The following is a 27,105-nucleotide window of genomic DNA, read 5'->3' as shown; positions in this document are numbered from 1 at the left end:
ACCAGCACAAGGCAGCAACAAAGTAGGGAAACCATGAACCAACACATTTAGTTAACCACAGTTTGTCAGGAAATTAATCTCTTCATTTATGAGCTATGCATCAAGAATAGAGCTGGTAAAGACTTCTGAGGCATCATGGAATAGAAAAATATTGCTAGGTATGCAAAGAATTAACATATATTTTTTCATCATAACATATTCATTACATCTAAGTAGCTCAGGTGTTTATTATTCCATAAATATATAATCTTTAAATTGTATACAATCCCAAAATTGCTTGTAATAAAAATATTCTATACTTAAACCTTTTCTTCTTCTCCTGGAGAGCCTAAACTCTCATTCAGCTTCTACAAGGCTATATGAACATCATCTGCAACTGTAGCTTCTTGGTCTTTCCCTCCTAACAGACACAGTTTGTACACGGTCAGTTAGAAGCCATTTTTAGTTATTAGGATTGGTATAAGATGCATAAACAGCACTCAGGACCTAATCAGCAGAGTTGGCTTCCCCACCAGCCCTCCCATTCAGCTCTGCAACACATGCTCCTAGCATCTTTCAGCTCCACAGCAACCACCAAGCAGGGGTCCACAGCCAGGTCTTGCTCTTTGCCCACGACCCTCCCCTTTCAGTAAGGCCTTCCCCCTTCCATTCTTCACCTCATTTTAGAGCAAAGTAAAGCTTTGAACTCCAAGCAACAAGGCTACTTTTCTCCATAAATTCCTCAAAGAGACCACAAGTGTTCATGATAATAGTATTTAACACTTCAAATAGCTCACCCAGACAAGATACTAAAAACCCCATGAAAACTAATGGAATCCATGCTGATTTAGAAGTTTAAGGTAGCCAAGAGGGGTAAAGCTGTTCTGTAACTTATTATTTACATATTAAATTAGCAGGCAAAACATGCAGGCAGTTTCAAAACAAATATTTTGGCAGAGGCAGATGCCTACTAACATAAGTGGCACTGAACAGGACAAACTCTCTACAAAAACAAGCAACATGCAAAGCCTACACTTTATAACTGTATTTTTCTATTGCTGATCAACTAGCTCTTCCTAGGTAAAATTTCAGCATCAGGTGTCCTGCATATTTGTTTTAAGAATAAATTCTGAGTAATACCCTATTGTCAAAGTTGTTTTCCAGTTACGGGGCGGGGGGAGGAAGGGACTGACACAGTGAAAATGGCAGAAACTATCCCATCTGACATAAGCCCATTATTAAATTTCCTTTTTTGTTTAGTCTCCCAGAAAACAAAATACAACTAGAAGCAAGTTTAACTTGCATTCAGGACAGCTCATTCTGAAGCCCACTCAATGAAGTTTAAAGTTTGTTGACAGTAGTAGTACAGAAAATCCTCATTGCTCAGAGTTGCCAGAGAAATTCATAAAAAAACACCCACACACAAACCCACTCCCACCCAAAAGTCACAGAGAACACACACAGTGGCCCCTTATCAAAGCCATGAAGAGCATACCTTGGACAGAGCTGAAAAGCCAATTCATCTTATTTCATTAACACCTTTGAAGACTGAAGAGCAAATACTGCTGTAACATACAATCACCTGTTACGTTAGCTTGTGTTCATCATCTCCATTATTTGTGAGCTGCATAGTCCCATCTCACCAGCTGCATACACGCTGACAACATCCTCTACTACCTCACCCCAAGGGCACTGGTGAAAACTGTTTCATTAGTATGCAGCATGGTCTGATTAAAGCATTTTAGTAAGGCAGAAATACTAAGAGCTGTAACAATCATACACAATCAGCAACTCTTATGATACATTTTGCTATGGAAATACTTTTGCTCCTGAAGGTCACTTTTAAGGTGCAACCCAGATGCCCCCTAGACATTAGAAGAACAACACAGAAGAATTATGTAATTAGTAATCTGGAGGGAGCTTCCTCCCAGTACCTTGTGAGGTAACCAAGTGCCATACTTCTTTGCAAAAGGAAGATTTACTATCAGACTCAGAATCCCAAAGACTATGACTTGCTTGCTTGCACAACCATAATACAGACCATGGATTGCTCCCTGTGTAAAAGCACCCAACAACTGCAAACAGGGAGATGAAAAATGGTTCTGGTGGCAGGAGAAGACAAGAATGAGGTGACAAATGTAAAAAGCAAATAAAAGACGCAATTCAGAATATTCGTCAATGTCTATAAACACATGACAAGTTAGTATATTTTACCTTTATTATAATATTTAGTTAACTCAAGATTCATTTGCCATAATCCCAGGGGGTTTTGTTATCAGACCTTTATCATGACATCTTTTTGGTTTGGCTAGGTTTTTCTAAGGTCTAAATATTTCTCATAGTGTGTGGCATTCAGTGGAGCACTGACACAATCATATCCAATACAAACTGCATTATGAATACTGAAGAAACCTTCTTTTGAGATTTGACAGTTACCTGTGCTTCCAGGAATTTAATAAAAAGCAAGTAAGTGATTCCATCTACTAAAAGAAGTTTCAGCAATATCTAGCCAGCATATTAGAACAGTAAGAATTAGTGAGGAGTCACACTGAAATAGAGTATTACACTACCTGAAGGTTGACAGTCATCTTACACATACATATGACACAATGACACAATTATTTAAGCTCCTCGCATTTCACCAGCTTCCTCATCAGCTATCACAGCAGAGCACAAAGGGAATGAGCTAGCAGAAGTGACACCCCACAAGAGTTAGAAATTCTGTGTGATCTGCAATTACTATGTCACTGCAACGACCATCATGAAGAGTAACACTACAGGTTGCAATTACAACCTGTTTGTTCCAGTCATCTTATAAGCACCCTATTATCTTTTAAAAAAACTACCCACAAACAACCCCACACCACATGCTTCCTCTTCATAGCTAGAAAACAAAACACAGTAGTGAAGTCTGACAGAGAGATGTTTTGTCACAACCTCTAGAGCTGGTCTGCAAATCTTCATTTGCTATTTCCCTTTCTCTCTGCTCCCAAGTTTGCAGTGGTTGACACTCCACCATTCCTTTTTTTTTCTGTTGAGGCAATGAAGTTTTTAAGAAGTTGCAAAGTAAAGTTGCAATACAGGAATTCAAATTTATGTTACAACAGGCACTGTGTGCGTAGAGATTTGTGTATGAAATCCCACCAGCTTATGCCAAAATTTGCTTTAACTGTATTAGAAAAAGTAGATGAAGCAAAGTGTATTAGAATGGTATGGTAGTATATACCGCACTATCCTAACATTTTTATGCTTCTTCTCAACTAGTCATCATTACTACAGCATGTGATTTACAGAACACTAAGGACTAAAACTTTTATCTGTTCAACTCAACAATATGCACGTATTGTTTATGTATTAAATACTGTACCAAGCACGATATTAAGTACCATGTTGCCTAATACCCATGATGAAAAAATATTGACAGAACACATGCCAGAAAAGCTTCCAAAATCTGAAAGCCTTCTGCCGTCTGACAAACCCCTGATTTTCTTACAGTTCCTAGCAGACAACTCACACAGCCTGAAAAAGATGACCAAGACGACAATAAAAAACGGGATAAGGGAACAATACAACAAAGAATCTTGACTTTCTCAGCACACCTGTTACTTTGAACAAGGACTGGATTGATGAAACTTAGTTCAGAAAATGTCAAAATGAAACAAAAATCACCACAGTTTACTACTGTCCCATTGCCTTCCCCAGCACAGAATAAATGTTGTTGCTTGAATTAGGTAAACCTCATCAACCATTTAAAGAAAACCTATCTGTGAAGAAATCTCAGTTGTAGTTTTGCAATTACTTAAAACAGCCAACAACATACACTGCTGACAGGGTCAAAAACACCAAGAGCAGTTTATGAAATTGATGACCCACTAGCTATTATAGTAAAGCCAAATTCCCGAAGTCCAATGTTCCCCCTTAGTAAAGTCCCCAAGTTACCCAAGCGCAGTGCCAAAATTTATACTCCAGTCAAAGCAACAACCAAAGGACTCATACAAGTGCACACAGAAGCTGTCTGTGATGCTTCAAAATGTGAAGACTATTATTCTAGAACCAGGTTTATATTAAAAGTGCTTGTTGATGTATTAGCAAGTGCTATTTGTGAGCAATATCCTTTTTGCTGTAGAAGTCCTAATGGCATCCGCACTAAGACCAATGAATTCATCACTACAAGTTCTGTTTGGGTTGGAATGGGCACCAGCAATTTGTACTATCAAAAGCATGCTCTTGCACCTATAAATTGTTAGCATTGTACAGCCAGTTCTCCAATATTGTGTGCTATACTGGCTATGTCTTTCTGTACACCAGACCTACTTCAGTACCTCCCTTTTTTGTTTCCCTGCCAAGTAATGCAATGATTATCCAACCTACAACCCAGAACTGACTAATCATTTCTGAGAAAACACTGTTATAATTGAACAACATTAACTGACAGGTATTGGATTTGCAGGAAACTACACAGATCCCTGCTACGTAAGTACAAACAAGCTGTTCAGAGGGATATCTGGAAAAGAATCAGATCTTGATAGGCTTGGTATCTGGAGAGGTTTCTATGAGAAGTCATTATAGTCAGTGTTCTGCAATGACACTTAATGTACCTCATTGTCATTTACACCTACCTCCACTTTGAGGGGGAAATCATTCAAAGTCAATCATGATTGCTGCTGAAGCTCAGTTTGATGCCTACTTTGATGACAATACATTATTAATTATATTAGGGAAGGTTATGCCTTACTTGTTCTGTAATTCAAAGGCCCACAGCTCAGATGAAGTTTTTGCTTCTGGTATTAAAGTGTCATCTGGTATTAAAGTTTTTTCTATTATCACCACTAAGAAAAAAAAACCTGCTTGGTTAAAATACACAGCAGCTGATAGCCACACTCAAAGACATCACTCACCATCTTATAATGCTCAGCCCATAACTTCATGGTCCAAAACAGATCCTATTCAGAAGGCAAAGATACTTTGATCCACTCATTGTTATTGTGCAGTAACAACATTCCTGGTTTATTGGCTGTGCTAAAACAGTTGACATATAACCCGCTATTTAGGTCCAAATTTGCTAAATTTTAAAGTGAGAATAATCATTTGGTCTATTTTGGTACCTAATCTTTTAGTAAAGCCTTTCACTTCATTCCCAGAATTCACAGGTGGTAGCTGAAATACATATATCTTCACAGAGAAATTGACTATGCTGTTCTTAATTCTAACAGCAGTGGAACCTAGAGACAGCTTCCACCAATTAAAGCTATCAAGGGCCAGGTTAACTTCCGTACTACCAACATTAATTTTTCCATGAGCTGATAGCAGAATGAAAAAGCAACAGATTGCTTTTCTCAGAAGAAAAGAAGTGTATCTTTGAACAATCAAATTTCTATGTCGAATCTTCTGCAACCATTAAGAATCTCATCAGCATCAAGGAATTTGTACTCTTATTATCCAATTAAAAAAAAAAATGGTTAAGTAGTTTAAGTTTAAACAATAAATGCATGAAACCTGTTGAAACACTGTACTGGCAGCCCCGCAGAAGACATTGTATTTGAAGAGCAGGTGACTTTGAACAGGTCTTGTCTGCTCTGCTGGGCCTCCTACTTAGGACTGGAGAAGCCTTAGCATTAGTAGCCAACCACTGTATGGGAACCAGCTGAAGTGACCCATGCCAGTCTGCAAGAACAAAGTGAACTTGAAATTAGCTTATGTGCCACCTTTAGCCCTAAAAAATGCCCAGACCTGTGTCTAAATAGAAAAAAAAAAAAAAAATCTTAAAATTGGAGAAAAGGCAGCTTACACTATGAATTAGTATTCACTTCATGGCAAGTTCTAGGGATAGAGAGGCTGAATTTATATAGCAGTGACACAGCTAAATTTTATCACATAACATCAATACCTGGATTATCACTACAGATTAGGCCTGGTAGATAACAGCTCTAGCCTCCCCGAGTCTTGCTCTCTGTTTGCAAACTTGAGCTTTTTATCCATAGCCTATCTTAACAGCATGAAAAAGTTACACATTTCATAGATAACACTTGTACACTGACATCACAATTCAAGGCCACTTTTTCAAAAAAAAAAACTGTATCACATCAGCTTATAGAATTCATACTTCCAAATTTTGAGGAAAGCTTTACATATGACTACCAAAACTATGCAGCATCTAAAACTGTGAGAGCAGAGGAGGGAGATAAAGGGGAGGGATCTTCTGTTTTGATATGGTTTTATTTACATTAATTTATAGCGTTTATGTGAAGTAAAGGTTAGATTTATGAACTCATTTATTTACTTTAGGATAACAAATGAGAAGTAGCTAGAAAGAGATTTTCTGTCCAGAATTTTTTGATGATACAAAGAAAATACCAAGAAGTATGCTAACTAAATCTAAATGCTAATCTAAAAGCATTATTTATAATTTTCTCTCCGAAAGAACTAATCACTATAATCACACTCAAATTACACTGCAACAGCATTACTATTAAAAATCTGCTTGCCACTATTTAAAAAAATACTGTTAGGAGCATGATTTCTTTTTCTTAAATAATTTCCAATTGTAGTAAACAGGATTAAAATAAAGCAGCAATATTTTGGAAAACAAACAAAAAAAAAAACTTTCAGGTGTTTATAAAATAAGACATTAAAGATCTCACTCTTACTAGGAAGCTCATATTAAATATGCCATAGATCAAATTGATGAATTCCATAAACTATCACTAAATTTGCCAATGAATCCCAATGGAGGCTGGATACATACACATGCTAACAACAATCTCCACCAAAAAAGCTCTGTGTGTGTATTAAGCACTTGTGCCCTAAGTACATCAAGTCAAATTAATAAAGATTTTTTTATGTACTTTCCCTCAAAAGCTCTAAAGGAAGCCGTATAGCAAACAAAGGGAAAGCTAGCTTTCACACTCAAATTAAAAACACTATAACACTGAAAGCTAACAATTACCTACCTTGAATTTTCCAGATTAAGGAACTGCCACCTGCAGATCAAGAGGCATCTCCACATAGCCCAGGCACTGGCCTTTCTTTCAAAAGCTTCAGGGATTCTCTTTCTTGTTTTGTTTGTTCGTCTTTTTTTTTTTTTGGTGGGGGAGGGGTGAGAAAGGGGGGAAAGCAAGGAGGAAAGAGGAAACGCACAAACCTTTCTGAATCTGCCACCAATACCAAACTGCTACCTTCAACACCTAGGGTTTTAAAAATCACTTTAGGCTTTCTCCCTTGTTACCTGACAAAACAGACAGTAATGCTCATTTTGATTAGTCTTTTCTTAAGAAAGGGTAAAAAGCTTCTTAAATGATGGATGCAGGCCTAAGCAGGGAACCTAAATGCTATAGTTCCCTGCAGTCTCCCTGCCACACCTTTGGAGCTTGTCAATGAAAAAAGTATTTCTCTTCTGGTTCTACCTGCTGAAATTAAGCCAGTATCCCAAGAGTACCTCCTGTTTTTCAAAACAGCTGCCAACCAGTGGCAAGAAAATAGCAAAGAGCTGAAGACAGAAGCAAAGGGGCGATGAGGGTAGCATCCCAGCTGAAAAAATGGGAGCAAGTAGATACAACTATTTAGTCTCCCAACTGGACCACAGCGCAGACATTATACTACTTGCAAGATAAACAACTTTAAATAATTTATACTCTGGTTATTTTTAAGCCATGTTTTTCTAAATTCTATTCCTCTAAGCAAGAATGAAAAATTTACAGCATACACCTGATCCCTATTGAACGAAAGGAAATAACCTTTGCTAATGCTCTATGTGTCACTGGAAAACCTCACATACATGTTCAGAGCCCATGCCACTGGCAAGACTGGATACAGTCTACTGCTACTGTCCATCCTTAAAAAATGAAATATTTTAGTAGTGTCCTTGTACTGAACTTGAAAGATAATCCATGAGCTTTCCGAAGACTTGCTAAAGCTTAGGAGTTACGTCAACTTCCCTTGTTCTCTGCTACTATAGCACTCTTATAAAAAAGCTGCAGTCTAAATAGACACTAAAGGTGTAATGCATGTCTTTGATCTGTTTCCTATTTTCTTTCAAAGGAGGGAATTTTCCTCAGTTATCCAAGGTATAAAGGGTTGGGGGGAGTTCAGAGAAGAGTTAACATCAAGTCTTACCCAACATACAAACTGAGGAATTATTTGAGAATGGACACAAACTTTAGTTCTAACCTCAGGATAGCCCCTGCACCAGTGCCTGTCCCAAACAATCACATCTACTATTTCACAAATGGTTCTATGTGGAATCATTGCTACTGTTCGTGTAACAATCCAGAGCTATTGTACAAGTATTTACAACCAGCAGTGTTGCCCAAATTCTCTCAAAAAAAGGCTGGTACATCAAAACAGCATGTAACACTTATATTTCTATTAAGCATTAACAATACCCTACAGGACTTGCATTTGGCAAGATGAACAGTTTATGCAGGACAAACTAAATCTTACTGAAAGCAACTGACGATTCATAATTTCAAAGTGAGCTGCATAAGTCTCCAGAATGGAAAGCATCACAGCTTACCAATCCCTGTCAAACCAGGAACATTTATACTGTGGGTATCTACCACAATAAGCATCAACAATAAGGCTCACATAAACAGGGATGTCCGAGGACATTTAAAACATAGTCAACATAAAATCCAAGGTATCTGCTTAAGCCTCACACATACAACAGTTTAATAACTTTCTTTGTTGGGATAGCAGGTAGAGTATAATCAGGATAGCCCCTAAAGCCTGTAAATGAGTTGCTGACTCAGCTGCTTATGCAATGAATTTATTCTAGACAGGCAATATCCAAACAGTTGTGGTAGTACAGAATGTTTTCTTTTAAAACATACAGTAATTCAGCATGATTTTAATAGGAGTTTCAAAATTGAAAGAAACCTTTCTAGCCCTCCTGCATTTCCTCCAAAGCATCTTATCAAGTGGTTATACATCCCAAAACTTAGTTCTTATTACATCATCACATTCACATGTAACCATGGAGAACGCTTGCAGGCACACATATGTAGCCTGCCCACCAGTGACACACTAGGAAACAGTGCCCTCAAAACAAAACAGAAGTCTGGTCACACACACAGCTGGCACAGAGGGACTAGCTTGATCAGCCGACTAATGCACTGTTTTGGCAAAATAAACATTTCCATACTAACTGTGATGTACAACCTACATCTGTTTGCAGTCAACACTAGAAGTTTATTTACCATTTGTCCCAATGCAATGACTCGCCCTCTCAAAAAGAAAAAAGATGATCGCAAATGAAGATCAGATCCTAAATATTGCCCAGAAATAGAAAAATAATTCTCTTCTCAGTTGTATATCTTTGCAATGGTATCTAACCACCCTTCAAGACCAATAAAGTCTGTTTCCCTGTTTTAGTTTATCCATGTTCTTATAAGCCTTTTTTTAAACAAAAAGTTGAGGTTTTGGGGCTTGAAGTGGGAGAAATTGATACACTTTAAGTCCACACTATCCCAAAATATTGCTTTTGCAAGGTTTCTTCATCTTCCTACTCCTTACCACAATGGACATCATCCTTACTTTGTTGCCTCATGCCAGTATCACTTGGAAGTGGGAGGACATGAACCCCAACCTCACTTTGAGGACCGTGGAACACAAGTGGAGCCAAGTTTCTCAACAAATGCAAGACAAGTTCACATAAGGGCTGAAACTCATGTTTTATATTCTAGGAACTAAGCACTTAGAAGTTAATTTTGTGTGTGACTGAACATCACCCAATTCTTTTTTTTGCAGATCTAGGCTACATTTTTTCTGAACTTAGCATAGCCTTCTAGCAGTGGTACTACTACTTCAGGGAGAGCAGGTTAACCCTTACTGGAACTTCATGCCCCACTGTGAATTTATTTTCTCTCTCATACACTAAGCACAATGGGAAACATGCTTACACAAACTCCAACAACACAGTACACCAGAACAGCAAGGATCCACGTGAACCCTAAGTATACTATGCCAGAGCACAGCATATGGGTCAAATGAAAATTTTTAGAGCTACCACTACCTTCAAATAATATCAGTCAATAGAACAGGACCTGCATGCTTAAAGAAACTGTTAGCAAGGCTATTTTTTTCTTTTTAGGTATATCATGAGAACAGGTTAAAATGAATTTATCATTATAAATATCCAGATTAAAGGAACAGTTTCAAGATGTTCACATAAATTAACTAGTCAACCTGGGTCATTTGACAGGTCTTCAGACATCAATTCTGAGATATTAGATCAAGGGTCTACACTAGATTTAAATTGCAAATAATGTCCAGATAAGATTCATTGGTGAGATGCTTCCAACAGCAACGTGAGGCAAAAAAAGACTGTTGTTCTAAGCAGCTTGGAGGCTTATTGTTCACAACACAGCCAGGAATCATCACTAATAACTGACCTTTAACTTGTTAACATGAAGTGCTACAAGAACATCAAACAATTTGTCAGATACTTGAGGAAGAAGTAAACCATATTATAGCTAAAAACTTTTTTTGCAGAATATTTTTTTCCTGAGAAACACTCATGTTTTAAACATTTTAAATAGAAAAACCTGATCTTGTTGCACTTGACACGTTGCCTTAAGACATTATTTTCTTTTCAAGCTAATGAATAACTGTATGAAGCAAAGTTTCAGAAGTACAAAGTAAACTGAAGCACGAGTGAGAGGTTTTAGATCTTTGACACTGCACAAGTGAAAAGAAGCTTCTTTTCTGGAGAACAGAAGATGAAGCAGCAGGTAGGATTAGAAGACACAGTGGGAGTAAATAGAAGGTAACTGGAAGACTGAGAGGAAAAAGAAGTGTGTATACATAAATATTGAAATAGAACAGGGGGAGGAAAGCATCTTCATGAGATTGGATGTCAGTTTAAGACAGTCCTCCATCATAAAAATGCTTTCTTTACAGCTTGGAAGTAGTAAAGAAACATGCATAAACATTTCCATTTAAAGTATTCAGCAAGACAAAGTTTTTCCTCAATATTACAGTGAGACAGTAAAGGAAAATCCAGCTTTTCTGAGTTAGCATTATTGCTCCCTACACAGGTGATACATAGTTTTGTTAATTCTGTGACAGACCTTACTCCAGCCTTTCCTTCCTCCTCCATCATCATCTAAAACTAGGATTCGAGCTGAGTCATTATTCGACTTCCATTCCCAAACTTGCTAGACCCCAACAGCTGCCTTCCTACTCAGTCCTATCAAACCCAATACGATACCATTTCATTTTCAATACCTTAACCAAGTACCTACCACCACTGATGAGAGAACCACCACAAACCAGCAGTAATCTGGCATTAGGTAGATACAAACAGGAGAATGGCTGTAAGAGTGAGGGGTCTAAAACACTACTAGAGCCATATGAACCAATTCACAGATATCTTAACTGATCCAACTACAACAGCCATAGAGCAGATGTGCTAGTCTTCTCAATTAAAAAGTCACAAGACTTCAGAAGAAATGGTATCTTGTCTCTTTCTCAACCTGTACCTATGACCAAGCACTTACGTCAGTACTTCATCTAGCCTTCACTGAACAAATCAGTGTCCTATTTGAAGCTTTAACCAAGACAAAGACTGAAACTGTGCATTGGTACATTTTTACTTATTTACTCAACAAATTGAACTATTTTTAAAAATGCTTCAACTGAGTACTATATAGTCAGTAGATTACAGAGGCAGTTGCAGGGGCTAGTAAAATATAATAAGCCATGCACATTGTTATAACAGAAAATTCTAATGGGCAGCACTTTAACACCAGTTTGTAACTCCATAAAATGCAATTACACCACAGGCACTAATGGTTTTAATTGAACCAATTATGTTCTAGGAGGTAAAAGACTAAAAATACATACTAAATTATACAAAGTCTTTTGCCAAAAGAGAGTTAACAAAATACTTGGGGGAAAACATATCACAGATAGTCAAACAACGTAGCACAGCTATATCCTGTGTAAACACTATCACTTTGAGGGTTTTTTAGTTTGTTTTTTTAAGTAGATTCTTGTTTCAAGCTCTGAATAGTGTATGTTTGGGTCAAGGCTGATTGGTTCACTTTATATACACACTGAAAGGAATTCACACCCCCCCAGAGAAAATACCTCCCTCACAAACCATGGTAGTCTGTACTCCATGTTTAGGATTTAACTAGGTCCTACTATCACATTTTAGGCATTACTTTGTTAGAGAAGCACATTGTTCTCATCTTGCTGATGTCACTGCCAAGAATAAACTCTAAATCTTTTCTTTCCCTTCTGCAGAAGAACATAGTGTTACAAAGTGAGACAAAGGGAGCGCTACTTTTATATAGTTTTGCACAAGGCATATTACAAGGATCTCCACAGACAAATGTTTAAAAAGCTTTGGTTCTCAAGTACCCTTAATCCTCTGTCAAATTCCACAATTTTTTTCTTTCTTGAGGCAATATACAGTATGATAGCTACAAGGTACAAAATTCCCATCAGTCCTTAACCATTTTGTTTGATATTAATGTTAGCATCATTGCAAACTCTAAGAGGAAAATAAGACTACTACAGGACAAGTACCCTTACATACTGTATTCAATCAAGTCTGTTTCACTTCTGTCTTTCCCAAAGCTTCCTAATCCAAGTGAGTAAAACATTTTTGGAGCAACACAGTGCCAGGCACAACAGCTACCTCCACTTCCTGAGCTGGGAAGCTACCTGACCTTCATTATTTAAACTATTCAAGTGGAAAAAAATGCCACTAGAGAGGCATTTGGGGAGCAAAGTTAGAAAGAAAGCCATCCAGTAATATCACAAAGAATAACAAACTGATGGTTTCTTGTTCAGCACTTGAGTGGCATTATTTCTACCCATTTTTCCTACTCTACTAAACAAATTGCTAATACCAAGTTTACATTAAGAATTAGTCCTCCTGCCCTACCTATGATGAGTGATAGCAAGCAGCTAATGGCTAATCAACAGCTAATACATAGATTTGCTTAACAGCAAATACTCCTGGTTGCTTCACCACAGCCCTTCCTACACTATGCATGAAATTCATCTGTTCCACTGGGTTACTTTACTACAGACCCCCACAAACGCAAGATCAACATGTAAGTCAATAAGTAAGAATTTACTGCCAGTAGGATTTAAGCCTAATACATGCAACTTTACTTTGTACATATGCTTGGATCTTCAAAGGTAAACGCATTTAAACACACTTCTGCTTCTAGACAGCTTGTCAGATTTATTTCGCTTTACATTTTTACTTGAAGGATTAGTTATGCAAGTCCATTACCGTTACATAACTGTATTATTCCACACAGTACTCAACTCACACTGTTTGCACTACTAACTCATATCTTGAAAAGGGCCAGGAAAGACACACAACACGCAAAGAATCAGCTGTGGACCACCATCAGACAACAACCAGTTAAACACATCAGGATCCTTCAGGCTACAACAAAGATCATATAGCTCCACACTGTTCAGTATTTCATGGACAGTGAAATAAGTTGTGCAGGACTATTCACCACCCCCCTTCAGTACAAGAATTGGAGGAAAATAAGTAAAACCCACATAGTGGAGGCTCAAAACACTCCAGAGAACTGGTTCTTCATACAAGCAGCAACTGAGCTGCAAAACTCCTTTCTTCTAAGCACTCCTGATGGAAGAGCACTACATAAAAGCACACCTGTAACTATTACATATAGACTGAATCACAAGTCATGGAAGCTGGGATGAGTATTGCAAGGAGACACCAACAGGCATTCCCCTCTGCTTACACCCTTCTTCCTCCTTGGCAGTCTCTACCATCCCCAGGATGATAAACACGACTGGCTTGTTGTCTGGAGTTGGAATAAGACATTCAGTTTACCACACATTGTCACAGAAATTTTCCTTTACTCTTTTAAACTAATTAATAATAACCATAGAATTATTGTGGAAACATGTAAAGTGATTACTGTGAAGTTCAGAAGCCAGGAAGGGACAAGATACAAATGGGTTTATCTGAAGTTCTGTGTTCGAGAGATGAGCCTGACAAGTACACAAAAGCTCTGCAAACTCACTGTGTTCACCACAGCTGCATTATCTCCAAAAACAGGAACATCAGCATCCACAAAGTGCCCATTTAGGTGGCAGGCACATTTAGGAAACCCAAATGTTTTAGTGAATGGCTTAGTTAAGAGCCAGATCTGCCCACTTATTTCTTCCTATACCCGACCCTGGCACCCTCACTGAAAGAATTGTGTGTCTTACAACACTGTACATATTACCACAAGCATGCCAGGAATCAGTTTAAAACATTCAGTTATTCTGTCATTAAGAGATTATGGCTCGAGAAACTGCTCTGTAAATCAGCCTAGTAGTTTACTCAGTCCTTAATCCCATTTTACAAAATCTAGCCTTGACGCTGTTCTCTGCCAGAACCCAACAGGACACCTAGTAATGCTAAGTCAAAAGCACCATGTGTAATACAGTAAAGGCAAAAAAGCCAGATAGTTGAAAAAAAAAAATCCCTCCTACATACACAGACTTGTCCAGGCTCCTGATATATAAAGGTCATTGGTCAGTACCACGATTTTGACTGCTAGTAAAATGCAACATATAAAATTGCATCATAAAAGCTCTCAATTTCCTTTTCAGTCAGCTGGTGATGTTTCAGCTGTTTCTCAAGGCCGGCAGTTTGACTGAGGGGAGGCAGGGACAGAGTCCCCCTGACACCAAAAATGCCAGCAAATAAAAATTTAAGATTTGTTTTGCACATTTAGAAAGCAAGCACCCTTTATCAGGCCTGGGCAACATGAGGGAGTGATCTCCATCAAGCGTGTGCCACAAGACGAGAGCTGGGGACAGAATGTATTTCCCACTTACATGCACATAGATAAATTCTCTCAGAAATCTTATGTATATCCTGTTACTTTCCAAGGACTAATTTTAATGTTATTATTAACTTCACAATAGTCAAATCTCTTGCTAATTTGGAGCTGATTGCAGCTGTCTGCTTGACCTTGGATTAGAGACAGGGAAAGACTGCAAACAGATGTGATTACAGAAGACACATCTGCTCAACACGAGAAATTACCATCTTCAAGGAATTCTAGAAAAAAAGTCTAAAAGAAAACATGCCATCAGAGGAACAAGAACACAATTGCTTAGACGAAACTTAACTCTATTTTAACTTAAATCAAAATATTCCATTTTGTAATAGTGACCGTTTCTTGTATCAAAAGGAAAACTCTACATAAAGACCGGGTTCAGGAACGGTTTATTTAGAGGTCAAGACAAGTAGACTGAAAAAAACATTGTTACTAGCACCAGAGGCTCGGCCAAACCACGCTCACTAGCCGCTCCCAGCGCTTACACCCAGGCTCAGAAACTCCAAGGGCCGGGCTCCCCTGTGAGCCACCCCCACCCGGCTCCGCAACGAAGCGACGCGGCCGTCGCTTGGGCAGGGCCCAAGGGGGACAACGACAGAGCCCGAAGCGCCCGCGGGGTCGCAGGGGACGGGACAGGGGCGAGCACCGCGGGCAGCCCTCCCTGCGGCCCAGGGGCCCCGGCAGCGCCGGCTCCGCCCGCGGCGGGAGCGGCCGCGTCGCACAGTCCGACGCGAAGCTCCGCGCCGGGGCTGTGTCCCTCCGCACCCCCATCCCCCCGCTGCCAGCAGGGAGGGGAGGCAGGAGGGGGAGAAGGGAGGGAGAGAAGGGAGAGGAGGGGACGGGAGGGAGAGGAGAGAGGGAGGAGGGAGAGGAAGGAGAGCGAGAGGACGGAGGGAGAGGAAGGAGAGAGAGAGAGGACGGAGGGAGAGGAAGGAGAGAGAGAGGACGGAGGGAGAGGAAGGAGAGAGAGAGAGGACCGAGGGAGAGGAAGGAGAGAGAGAGAGGACCGAGGGAGAGGAAGGAGAGAGAGAGGACCGAGGGAGAGGAAGGAGAGAGAGAGGACCGAGGGAGAGGAAGGAGAGAGAGAGAGGACGGAGGGAGAGGAAGGAGAGAGAGAGGACCGAGGGAGAGGAAGGAGAGAGAGAGGACCGAGGGAGAGGAGAGAGAGAGAGAGGACCGAGGGAGAGGAGAGAGGGGGAGGAGGCAGGCAGGGAGAGAGAGGGAGGAGGCAGGGAGAAGGAAGGGGAGGAGGCAGGCAGGGAGAGGGAGGGAGGAGGCAGAGAGAAGGAAGGGGAGGAGGCAGACAGGGAGAGGGAGGCGGAGAAGGCACTGCTCGCTCCCCTCCCGGCGGCGCACGCTTCGGCCTGCGGCGGCGGCCGGGGTTGTGGGGGAGGGGGCGGTACCTGCGCTGGAAGTCCGTCTCGAAAGGGGCCAGGTAGGGGTCACGCTCCAGCAGCTGCGGCAGCTTGGGCGGCTGCGGGGGCTGCGTGCAGGCGGCCGCCGCCATCTTGCCCGCCGCGGGCTCCGCGCGCCGCTCTGACCGCCGCGGGGAGGGGGCCGGGGCGCGCGCCCGGGCGCCCCCTTTGCCTCGCAGCGCCCGGCGCCGCCCACCGGCCGGGGCAGCGCGCGGGGGGCGGGGGGGGGGGCGGGAGGTGGCCGCGCGCACCGCCCCCCCCACAACTCCCGACAGCCGCGCGCGCTGCCCGGGGCGATGCGGGGGGGGGGGGGGGGGGGGGCGGTGATACAAAGTAGTCGCTATCGCAAAAAGTTGGATATTTTGATTTAAGCTAAAGCAGAGTTAATTTGTCTGAGTGATTGCGCTCTTTGGAAGGCAGAATGTCCCTCCGATACCGTGTTTTCCGTAAAAAAGTGTTTAATTTCCCAGCCACTGTTCATTCTTTAGAGATGACGGTGTCTTGTGTGAAGCGTGATCCCTGCTGACCAGGTGTAATTCCCTCTCTCTGGAGTTTTCTTTCTATCTCGAATGCGAGGTCAAGCAGAGAGCTGGCTCCAAAGCTCCAAATCAGCAAGAGATTTTTGACTGTTGCGAAGTTCATAATAACATTAAAATTAGACCTTGGAAAGTAATAGAATATGCATAAGATTTCTGGGAATTTTTGTTTTCCATCTGTATGTGCATGGGAAATGCATCTTGTCCCCAGCTCTCGTCTCACTGCACATGGTGGATGGAGATCGCTCCCTCCTGTTGTCCAGGCCTGATAAAGGGTGCTTGCTTTCTAAAAGTCTTTCTAAAAGGGTCTTAGTTTTATTTGCTGGCATTTTTGTTATCTAGGGAACTCTATCCCTGCCTCCCTTCAGCTTTGTTTTTGCAGCCCGGGCTCCCTGCTGAAGTGAGAGGGCCTTTTGCACAGGCCTAAAACGAGTGGTCGTTCGTTTTTAGACCAATTAGATGATTTTTATATCATACTTAGATTGTGAATGAATAAATTTTTCAGGACACAAATCCTCCATAGGTCAGAGGACCGAACAAAGTGACAGGGCCTGATCGACAGACCTAGAGCGACATGAGTGACCCATGGATGATTCATATTGCGCTGCTATGTGTGTTGTTCAATCTGTAACTTCTCACATTGCTATCATCAATGGAATTGTGTTGTGCTATTCCTGATGGAGAGAGCATGAGAAGATGTTCATTATCAGCAGAATTGGGCTGTGCCACCTTAATTGTAGGTTCTCAAGTATGAGAGAAGAGAAAAAGAAAACTATCAACACCCTGGCTGACCAGTCAGCACGAGCGTGGATGCTGCATGGAAAAGAAGAGAGGAGCTGTACAGGAATGTTGCATCTCTACAGCCTCTTAGCTTTAAGATAAGAGATATCCAGCTGCTTCTCCCTCTCCTCTCCACTCCACTAGGGCTAAACTCTGCTTTTTGGGATTATGTAAGTTGTTTGTTCAGTGGTTATAAAAGCTAAGCTTCTCACGGCAGTTTTTGAGAGACCCCACAGACGAGTAGATGCACGGCATGGGAATCCTAATTGCTGGGACAGGCTCTCCAAATCCTCCCCCGCGGAAAAAGGGCTCCTTGGGTGACTGCGGATCTGGATGATGATGATGGGGCAATTGGTGATGTATCTTTCATAATCACTATACTCATCCCCTTGTAGAAATGATGAGAGCATTGCCTTTAAAAACTGTTACTGTTAACTTGTTGATCCTTACTAATCATTTGTTACCTTTCTTGCTATAATAAGTTGAGTAAAACTTCATTTCACAGAGTATTCGAGAGTTCGGGCTTTTATGCTGATCGTGTTTTGTGCTTAGCACCCCATGGTGAAAAACCTGCCCGCAGCAGGGAAATGGGGGTGGTAGCAAGGGTGGTGGGAGTGTAAAAAACATCTTTTCTCATCAAAATTATTCGGTTCGGGGTGGGCTTGGGGGGCCGATGCTGGGCTAGGGGTGGGTGAAGGGGGTGAGCTACACTGTGTCGACAAGACAAACTTGTAAAAAAGCAGCTGTGGGAGCCGACCTTCCCGGCAGGGCAGAGCTGGAGTGGGGTGTCTGCCGCCTCTCTGAAGCCCCCAGTTTGTTTTCTTAGTGCTTCTTTGATGTCTTTTTCAGTGTGTCTGCTGCCGGGTGAGCTCTGCATTCCCACACACAAAAAAATAAACACATCACTGCCGCCACCACCCCCCACCCAACAGATTTGGTGTCATCATGAGTGCTGGAATAAATATCTCGACTGTTTGGTAGGGTGTTCGTGAGCTCACAGACAAGCTCAGCAAAACAAGACTCCGGAGGCATCCATGAGTTCTCATAAACACCGTGTCTGTACTGCAGAATTTGCTTTAGTGGACACATAAAGTGTCCAACATTAAACAAAGTAAGATTAATTCAGTTGATCCTAATGCAGCTCTAAATGCTGAATAGCACAGGTAGTTTGCTGTGGAAGTTTTTGGCCTAATATCAGCATGACTCATTTTTAGATAGGCCACCAAATATCCAAGGCAACTAATCACTAGCCTGACTATGCCTCTAGGCCAGCATTTAACACTTTTATTTAAGGTCCAGCAGTCTTCTTTTGTTTAGGCATGTAGTGAGAACGGTTTTTAGAGGCCTCTTTCCAATGTTTTTCAGTCACAATTTATGAACTTTTCGGCTCCCAGATACCTTGCCTCCTTTACACAACCATCTCATAAATTGTCCTCAGTTTGTAACTCATCTCCCCTATCTTAGCTTCCTCTGAATTTTAGTGCTGCTTCCTCTACCTGTCTGATAACTAACAGCACAGCATGTAATGAACACTAGCAATTTATTTATTATTCTACTCAAAGTTAGCTACAGTGAAAATTTCCATAATGATTTGTTTCATCAGCAACATATACTACAATGTATTTCCTTCTTTGCAACAGTTTCTGAATACATGCACAAAAATCCAAGTACCTTAGTGCTTTAGGCCTTAGGGAGTGCAACAACTATTCACTGTCCTAAGAAGTAAGTCTGTAAAGATTTGGCCCAGCAAAAGGGCCAAGCATTTTTTTGTTTGTTTCTGAAAGAGGTAGCATCTGTGCCATAGTAGAACTGCCTATCATATCCAGCTCTGATAGAGCAAGATTTCTTTTCCTCAGTCTTACTGGAGACTGAAAAAATGTTTTTTAAAATTACCCATACTTAGGAAAAAATTCTGCATGACAGTTATTCCACTGCCAGTGCTGAATCAAAGTTTAACATCTCTCTTACCTTCTTATTCTTATTTCTGGCATCCTAGTGTGTGCATCATGTTCTTTTGCAAATATGTCACTCATTCTCACAGCTAGCTAGTTTGGCAAACTAAAAGGAGAGATATTCCAGCTGATTATCAAAAAAGAGGGAACTGATATTTTACAATAGTTACGTTACCTGTGCTACTGCTTTAAGGCTTCCAGCTGTTTGGAACTGGAGAGGTTGCCTCATCTTGAAGTGGAGGTAGAAGGGCAATTCCACAGCCTTTGAATTCATGAACATAGGAAACAGGAGCTTTGCTCTTAGCACTATCTCTTTGGTTTTCTTCATTTTCAGAAAGCTCAGGCAAGTTCACAGCACTGGTAATAACTGTTTGTCACAAACACAAGAGAGAGATTTAGAAATCAGCTTTAGCAATTTGTGTAAACACCAGGAATATAGTTGTGACTTCCAGCTCCCTGTAGACAGGAACCCCTTCTTTACCTTCATTTGGAAGATTTTAAGTAGAAACGACACAGTATTCAGCCTCATGTCCAAGCAACCTTGAACTTCAGGAAATTAAATTCTGCAAATGTCTCCTGTCCCTATGATAAACAAAGCCCAAATGCTATATTTAACACTGTGAACTGGGAAATTGATAACCATACCATTTGTATCTATTCATGTTCCAATTTACAACTTAAGCATGATTTTATCTGCCTGCTTTGACACAAGTAACTCAAAGATACTAGGGCATATATTACTTTGATCATCTATTACACCATGATCTAACTGAGATTCAAATGCTACGTTTGGCTCTTGGGACACTGCCATTTAGTCCTCTGCCTGGAGGCAAAAATGTCAGTTCAAACAGTGAATACTGTTTCTGAATGCATCTTTGTGCATTTGTCAAAGATTGATACAAAGCTGGCAGCTGCTGCTGCTAGTAGAAATAGGAAGAGGAAGACTGTAATAACTGCTCTTTTGTGGGGACAGTGGTAGATCATATAGGAGTGGTATCTAGGTCAAGTCTGGCACCCTGTTACCATAAGGCTGGAGTATATCAGTCAGCTCAAAACTAATCTTTCAAAGGATGCTTGTGCTTTAGTTACGTGTACTTTAGAATGTTCCATAGCAATGCTGAGCAGCAACTGTGTAGTTAGAATTATTATAATATCAATTTACATTTTCTAAGATGCACAGTTCAAACAGAAATCAAAGTTGTGGATTAAAGAACATTCAAGATTTGGAAAGCATTGGAAAAAAGGAGAAAAAAGGCTACACTTTGCAGCACATCTATCTTGATTCAGTAATATTTTGTGCTTATTTCGCAAAAGATGACACATAGGAACCGGGTTAGGCAAGATTCTTTTTTTCATTAAGGTACTGATTCACATTCTCCCTCATTAACGGTCTCTCTTATCTTCTCAGCCAGAACAGATATGTATGGTCTCTGGCCTTGATTTCCTCTTGCACAGCCAGTTCCTGAGCTCCAGGTGCTTTTAAACCACATGGCTCAGAGCAGTCCTGGTCCTTGGTCCACGCCTGGATCTGTACCATTCTTCCAGATCTGTCAGAGTCTTCTTCGGGATACAGGATTCTTCACTACAGCTGTCAGGCACTATTGCTAGTTTCTAGACAGCCCAATCCCACAGCTATGAGATAGTTATGAGATGTATAACTCATACATGAGTGACAGTGTTGTCCTCACCATACCAGTTCTCAGATTGTCCAGAGCAGGAAAATGGTGAGGGTTTGCTTGTAGCCTGCAGAAAGAGAAAGAGAGCAGTGGCCAAGGATGATATATGCCCAGTTTTTATTCCAATATAGACATAAATGAGGCATTGCAAACATCTATACCTGGATGCTACACTGGGGCCCAGGTACTAGAAAGTATTCAGCTTGTTCCATCAGCTGTGCTCTGTTTTAGCTGTGTATGGCCTAGACTCCTAGTTTAATTCAACTGAGAAGAGATTGCAGGTACCAGAGACAGCAAGATATTTTATAGAATCATGCAATCATAGAATCATAGAATGGTTTGGGTTGGAAGGGACCTTAAAGATCATCTAATTCCAATCACCCTGCCATGGGCAGGGACATGCCATGGACACTTTTTAACTCTGCTGCTGAGAACATTCAAGAATTACTGCTCTCTTAAAGTGACAAGTCACAAGGCATGTCTTTTTTTGTGTGTGTTTAAATTTAGTACTTAATGGCTATATCCCAGATTTATGATCAATTTAGTCTGGTCAGAACTACTCCGTATTTCTTTTCTTGAAAGCCACTTTACATCTAGGTGTGGGTGGCCCACTTTTCTTGCTTGCATGTGAGGAGCTTTATGCACTTTTTGTTGCCATTGCACCTTTTGATATCTTAAAGATGAGACGTAATCCATGGCTAAGGACTGAGAAACACAGGAATACATGAACTTGCTCTCCCCTGTGCCTATACTGGAGCTAACAAGGTGTCCTATTAAGAAAAGGTATTCCCATGTAAAGAGGCAGCTGTTCAAAAAGTTTAAAGTTTCATTATTCCACAAGAAAGCCTTCTTGGAGGATTCTCTCTGTCCTTTACAGGGATGTCAGACATGAGCATGTTGCAGTACACATTGCCGCTTCCCACGTTTAGGCTGGTTTCTGCATGCATGTGCAGCATGTAACACAAAATAGAGTTAAAAATTTGAAAGAAAACCAGCTTATTTTGACACATTGCCCGACCATACATACCTCTATTATTTGGTCAAGAATCATAAGAAATTAATTGCATAGTTGCCACTCAGAACCAATACAAATACCCCTCTAAAATTTTTTTTGGTTAACTTCTTGCTTATCATTTATCTTCGTAGTCTTCTCAGGTCAAACATTAGAAATGGAGATAAAACAAGCTACTTGTCCTTGTCTTTGGATTCTGCAACATTTGATACACAGGAAAAGAGAAGTGGACTGTGTTGCACGACAGCTGCCAAATGTAGACCTCAAGTGCATGCCACAGTTCCATAGTTAAAACTGCACTGCTAGCAAGGATTGAACTGTTTGATTACATATGAAGAACAAGGCACATATCCTTGAAAACGTAGCAAACATTCCAAGAATCCATTAGTATATCCACTTACTAGTTTATAGGTTTAGGGGTTTCATTTTGGGATTTGGTTTTGGAGTTTTTTCTGAGATGTCGGGTATTCAATGAGATTGTCTTTTCAGGCTTTACCTCTGTCCTGTCATGGTATGAGGAGCTTTAAATAACAACACATCTTTAAAGATCAAAACTAATGTACAATCTGAAATACTAAAAAGCCAGTTTCAGGGTTGTCAAATTCCAGTAAACACACTTGACGGGAATGTCATTTGCACTCACCATGCAAAGCAAAATGAAAACATATTCTGACAACCTGGAAGTCCTATATAATGGCTGCTTCTTGCTTTCACAATTTTGCAGTATTATTAGGATTTGGTGTCTTATTTTGTATAAGAGTATAAAAAAATGTAAATATCTTTCATAGTTGTTTACATAGTAATCAAAGCACTTCAAAGTCTGATACCAATTACAAATTATCAACAGATGTAGAATGATATTTGTCATGAAAATGCCTATGAGTCTTAATAAAAAAAATTGATTGACTATAGCAGAAAGTCTTTAGTTTCAAGTAAAGATTTGTGAAACACTTCACAGACACAAAATACAGGAAACTTTAGGAATATCATAACATTTTTGACATGGTATATACTCTGTTGCATTTATGCCTTCTTATCTGTATTTTTCAGAAGTAATTACTGCCAACAGTAACCACCTTCTACAACTGCCAGTGTTGCTGTTTCCTAGTATTTGCATATGTACTTATATGTTGGGGGAAGGACATAAAATGTTTGGGACTCTCTCTCCTTAATGCCATACCCACAATACTTGGTAACTGTCACCTCTGTCTTAGTAATGCGAATTTATATCTAACACTTAGGAAATAAATAGTTTGAGCTGTCCAGGATAGTCGCAAAGGAATGTTTCTGCTATTACCACATCGGGCTTCTATAACAATATATCTCTATTAAACAAGCAACTTATGAACACTAGCCACATATCGTATGGTTTATATCCAATATACTTAGAATTAAGAATGAAACACTAGTGCTTCAGCAGCAATTTTGCTTTCTTTCATTGTTCATTTCCAGGTCTTTCCTAAAATCCCTGAGCAATAATCTTACTGAGAATGTCTCTTGAAGACCAGTTGCATAGTTTCACATTCCTCACTGAAATGCTATGAGCCTTTAAGCTGCCTGGCCTTTTACTCAGAAAAGAAAATGAGGTTCCCAGATATTCATTCAGAGGGTAACACAGCTAATCCTGGGGGCGGTCAAGTGAGGTAAGGAGAAAGGAGAGATCCATATTGCTAATGCTCTGGCAGCTCTGTCAATATAAACTCATTAGTATGTGTATAACTATTTTAAACTATTAAAGCTGTTTTGTTTTCAAAAAACAGGCTAGTACCTAAGTTGCATAAATTAATTTAACAGTGTACTGGGTTCACTGCAGTAAAAGCAGATGAATATGGTACAAAATGTGTATGAAGTGCAGAATATTCTAGCACTTATGCTTTTTCTCTTAATATTGTGCCCACCTTCCCAGAGAGCTTCTAGGTCCTAAGGTTGACAGTTTAAGTCTTCCTTAGGCAGATGGGAGCATATGTGCTATGACAAGACATTGGCCTCCTGAGGTCTTTGCCACACACAGTCTGATGTTCATGGGAGGGGTAAGCGTCTCCCTCCTCAATTTTGAAGTTCCCAGCTGAAGTCTGACAACTGTGCAACAACCTCTGCCAGATGCAGTTGACATTAAGGATGCTGTTGGTCATGCAGAAACTGCCCAAGGCCATCAAATCCTTTCCCCCAGCAGCACGCAGACAAAAGCTCACAGGGGTTTTGCAGGTCACTCAGGCACTAGGCAAGCCGTGGCCATTGCAAAAAAATCACATGTACCAGGCTAAAATTACCCTTTTTAACAGATGATCTGCTAAACAAAGACTAATTGTTACATTAGTCCAGCAAAGATGTTGCAAGCTCTCCTGTAAGTCTAGGCTTCTTAGCAGCATTGGGCGACGGCTCTTGGAAAACAATCATTTTTTCCTGTGTGGTCTTGTGTAATAATAACACTTAAGGGGCTGAGATTATAATGGTGTATAACCATTGTACAATCACTAAAGATGGTATAACAACTAAAATTACAACTGTAAGGTATAAAATAAGTTTTTGTTTCTGTAGAAGTCAGAAGCCATAGTCTTACTTTTAAGGTAATTATGTAATTTGTATCTTTGCATTGCATGTATGTGAATCATTGGGCATGTTACACACTATGAGATAGTTCACAGTGATTTCTGGATGTATATGAACACAAATTAATCCTACATAGATAACAGCACAATGACTGGAAACATTTAATAATCACATCTTGGTCAAATTCTGATCTAAGCAATTGTCCAAATATTGAAAACTAATATACTTGTATACATAATGCATGTCTCGAACTGTTGCTTTTCTGACATCTGCCTGGAGAGACTATGAAGAACATCTATCATGTTCAATAATCCATCTTCATAAATGGACATCTCTCACCTCAGAAATCCTATAGCCATGCATGTCCAAAGTTACCTGATTAGCTCCAGCTGATTAATCATGCAAGGCTATGTATTATATGCGTAAGTAATGTTTTGATACCCTATTAGCTCAGGGCCCCTTTTTTTCCACCATTTTATACATCTTAAAATATTCCCAGTACCATGAATGGAGGTGCAGTATTCACAATTCCAGTGATACAGAGCTATACTTACAGGCATGCAGCCCATTGCCATAGGTGATTGTGTTGTATGCAATACAATTTTCGATAGGAAATATTTTTATACCTCAATGATTCACCTTTTCTTCTTAAAGCACTCAAAATTCTCTATTTTTTAAGTATAGAAAGCTTCACCCAAGCCAAACACATAAACACACACATTTTTTGTTAGGAACATAGGTATTCATAGATTGGGAAGAAGTACATCTGTCATCACACAGAGAAACAGGTTTTCTCTTGCTTGGAGGTGTATCCTTTAGGTTGAATCCTTTGTCTTTTATTACCTACATTTGTATTTTGCTCTTGTTTTTAAACTCTACCATGGCATTTGAGTTAAAAATAATATGGATTTCATATTTCCTGTATAAGCGTATATAGTAACAATACACAGTAAACAAAACCAAGTGATATGCAGCTTACAGTGGGCATACATTTGGAGGACATTGCTCATACTGTGCGATGGGTGGAAAATAAAATAAGAAATTATTGATAGTTAGCTTAGTTATCCAGGCTAAAACACCTTCCTCAGTATGATTTTCTGAGAATAACCATGTTAATTATCTGCATTTCTATTTCCTGAATACTTTATATTGAAGTACAGAGTGATGAAGCAACTACTGAATTACTACATAGTGAGAAAATTTATTTTGTATTATTGATAACTTTAGTAATACCCATTCTGATTTTGTTTTGCTTTCACTGCATCTTTTCTTTGAAACAGGTGAACATTTATATTTTAATTCAAATAACAATCTTTGCATTTATACATGATCTTTCACCTTAAGATATCAATTAAAATCATTTATTATATGGGTAATTTTTTGTTTTCCAAGTTAATTAGTTTTGAATTCATTAGAAAAGTTCAAGGGCTGATGATTCTCAGACAGTGTTCCTCAAACACTTTTCCTTTTATATATCTCTGAGCCTTTTGTTAATCTCTCAAAATTCTCCCTGGATGTTGGATTCAGTCACCTAATCCTACTCAAGAAAGGCTGATATCACTGCCCAATCTGATTTCAGTTTAGTTAGCCACCTGGTGCAGATAGTGCTCACATTCATGCAATCATCTCCTGCAACATGGCATCATACATCAGCAGTCACACTTCTCACAGCATTTCTGGTTTCTCCAGCTTGCATATTCAGCTTTTTGTTTGTTAGCACTTCGTTCTTTTCCTCTGCCTGCTTAATCAGAGTAGTCTTCTGTATTGTACAGAACACAGTCTGTGTCAGATGTTCAGTCTTTTTGCATTATATTGTCTTGCCAGGCAACATTCAGGCTCTTCATTTTCTACTTGTCCTGTAGTTCCACCAGAACAGCAGGCCATCCCCAGTGGTCAGGTTATACTTTGGAGTCCATAAAGGTGAGGCTTAAGCAATTAATTGCCTTTTCCCTTATGCCACTCTTCAGTTAGATGGTAGGGGGCTTGTTAGAAATATTGTCCCAGTACTACATCTCTTCCCCAGTTTTCTCATGTAGTTTCCATGTGTGCATTTGGACTAGGTCTGACTGTTTTCTTGCTACACTATTTCCTACCACTGCATATATGAGTAGACTACTTTACTGTTTCTTTTGACTTAGTCATCCTCACTTTGACCCATTTTACAAAGAGAATTATTGGAGAGTAAATGCTAACAACAGAAAATTACAGCTAAGTCATCCACTCTCATGGACTTTTTTTTTTTTTTTCTTGTTTACTATTATTTAGTATCCCCTAGATCACTTCTTCCTTCATATGGGCTGCTAGCCCATTCCATACTGTGCCAATATCTATAGGTCCTACAACTAAATGTATTCTTGTTTCCAGGCTGTCCACT

General features: G+C 40.0%; 1 protein-coding gene across 5 annotated transcripts in view; it reads right to left on the bottom strand.

Moving 5' to 3' along the window:
* Nucleotides 1–16,420, bottom strand: part of GBE1 (1,4-alpha-glucan branching enzyme 1) — a 161,830-nt gene extending 145,410 nt beyond the window's left edge. For 2 of the 5 annotated variants that reach the window (XR_011338572.1, XM_069870127.1), the window contains exon 1: nucleotides 16,214–16,419. Coding sequence is in view for 4 of the 5 variants with exons in the window: in XM_069870127.1 (XP_069726228.1) it covers nucleotides 16,214–16,317 (104 nt within the window). In the remaining variant the exon portion in view is untranslated. Of the gene's footprint in view, nucleotides 1–16,213 lie in introns of all 5 variants that reach the window. The other 3 variants (XM_069870113.1, XM_069870136.1, XM_069870145.1) reach the window with 2 other exon arrangements.
* Nucleotides 16,421–27,105: the final 10,685 nt, after the last annotated feature.

This window comes from Phaenicophaeus curvirostris, chromosome 1, assembly GCF_032191515.1.
Source record: "Phaenicophaeus curvirostris isolate KB17595 chromosome 1, BPBGC_Pcur_1.0, whole genome shotgun sequence".
Lineage (NCBI taxonomy): Eukaryota > Metazoa > Chordata > Aves > Cuculiformes > Cuculidae > Phaenicophaeus > Phaenicophaeus curvirostris.
This window is presented reverse-complemented; position numbering and strand designations above follow the sequence as displayed.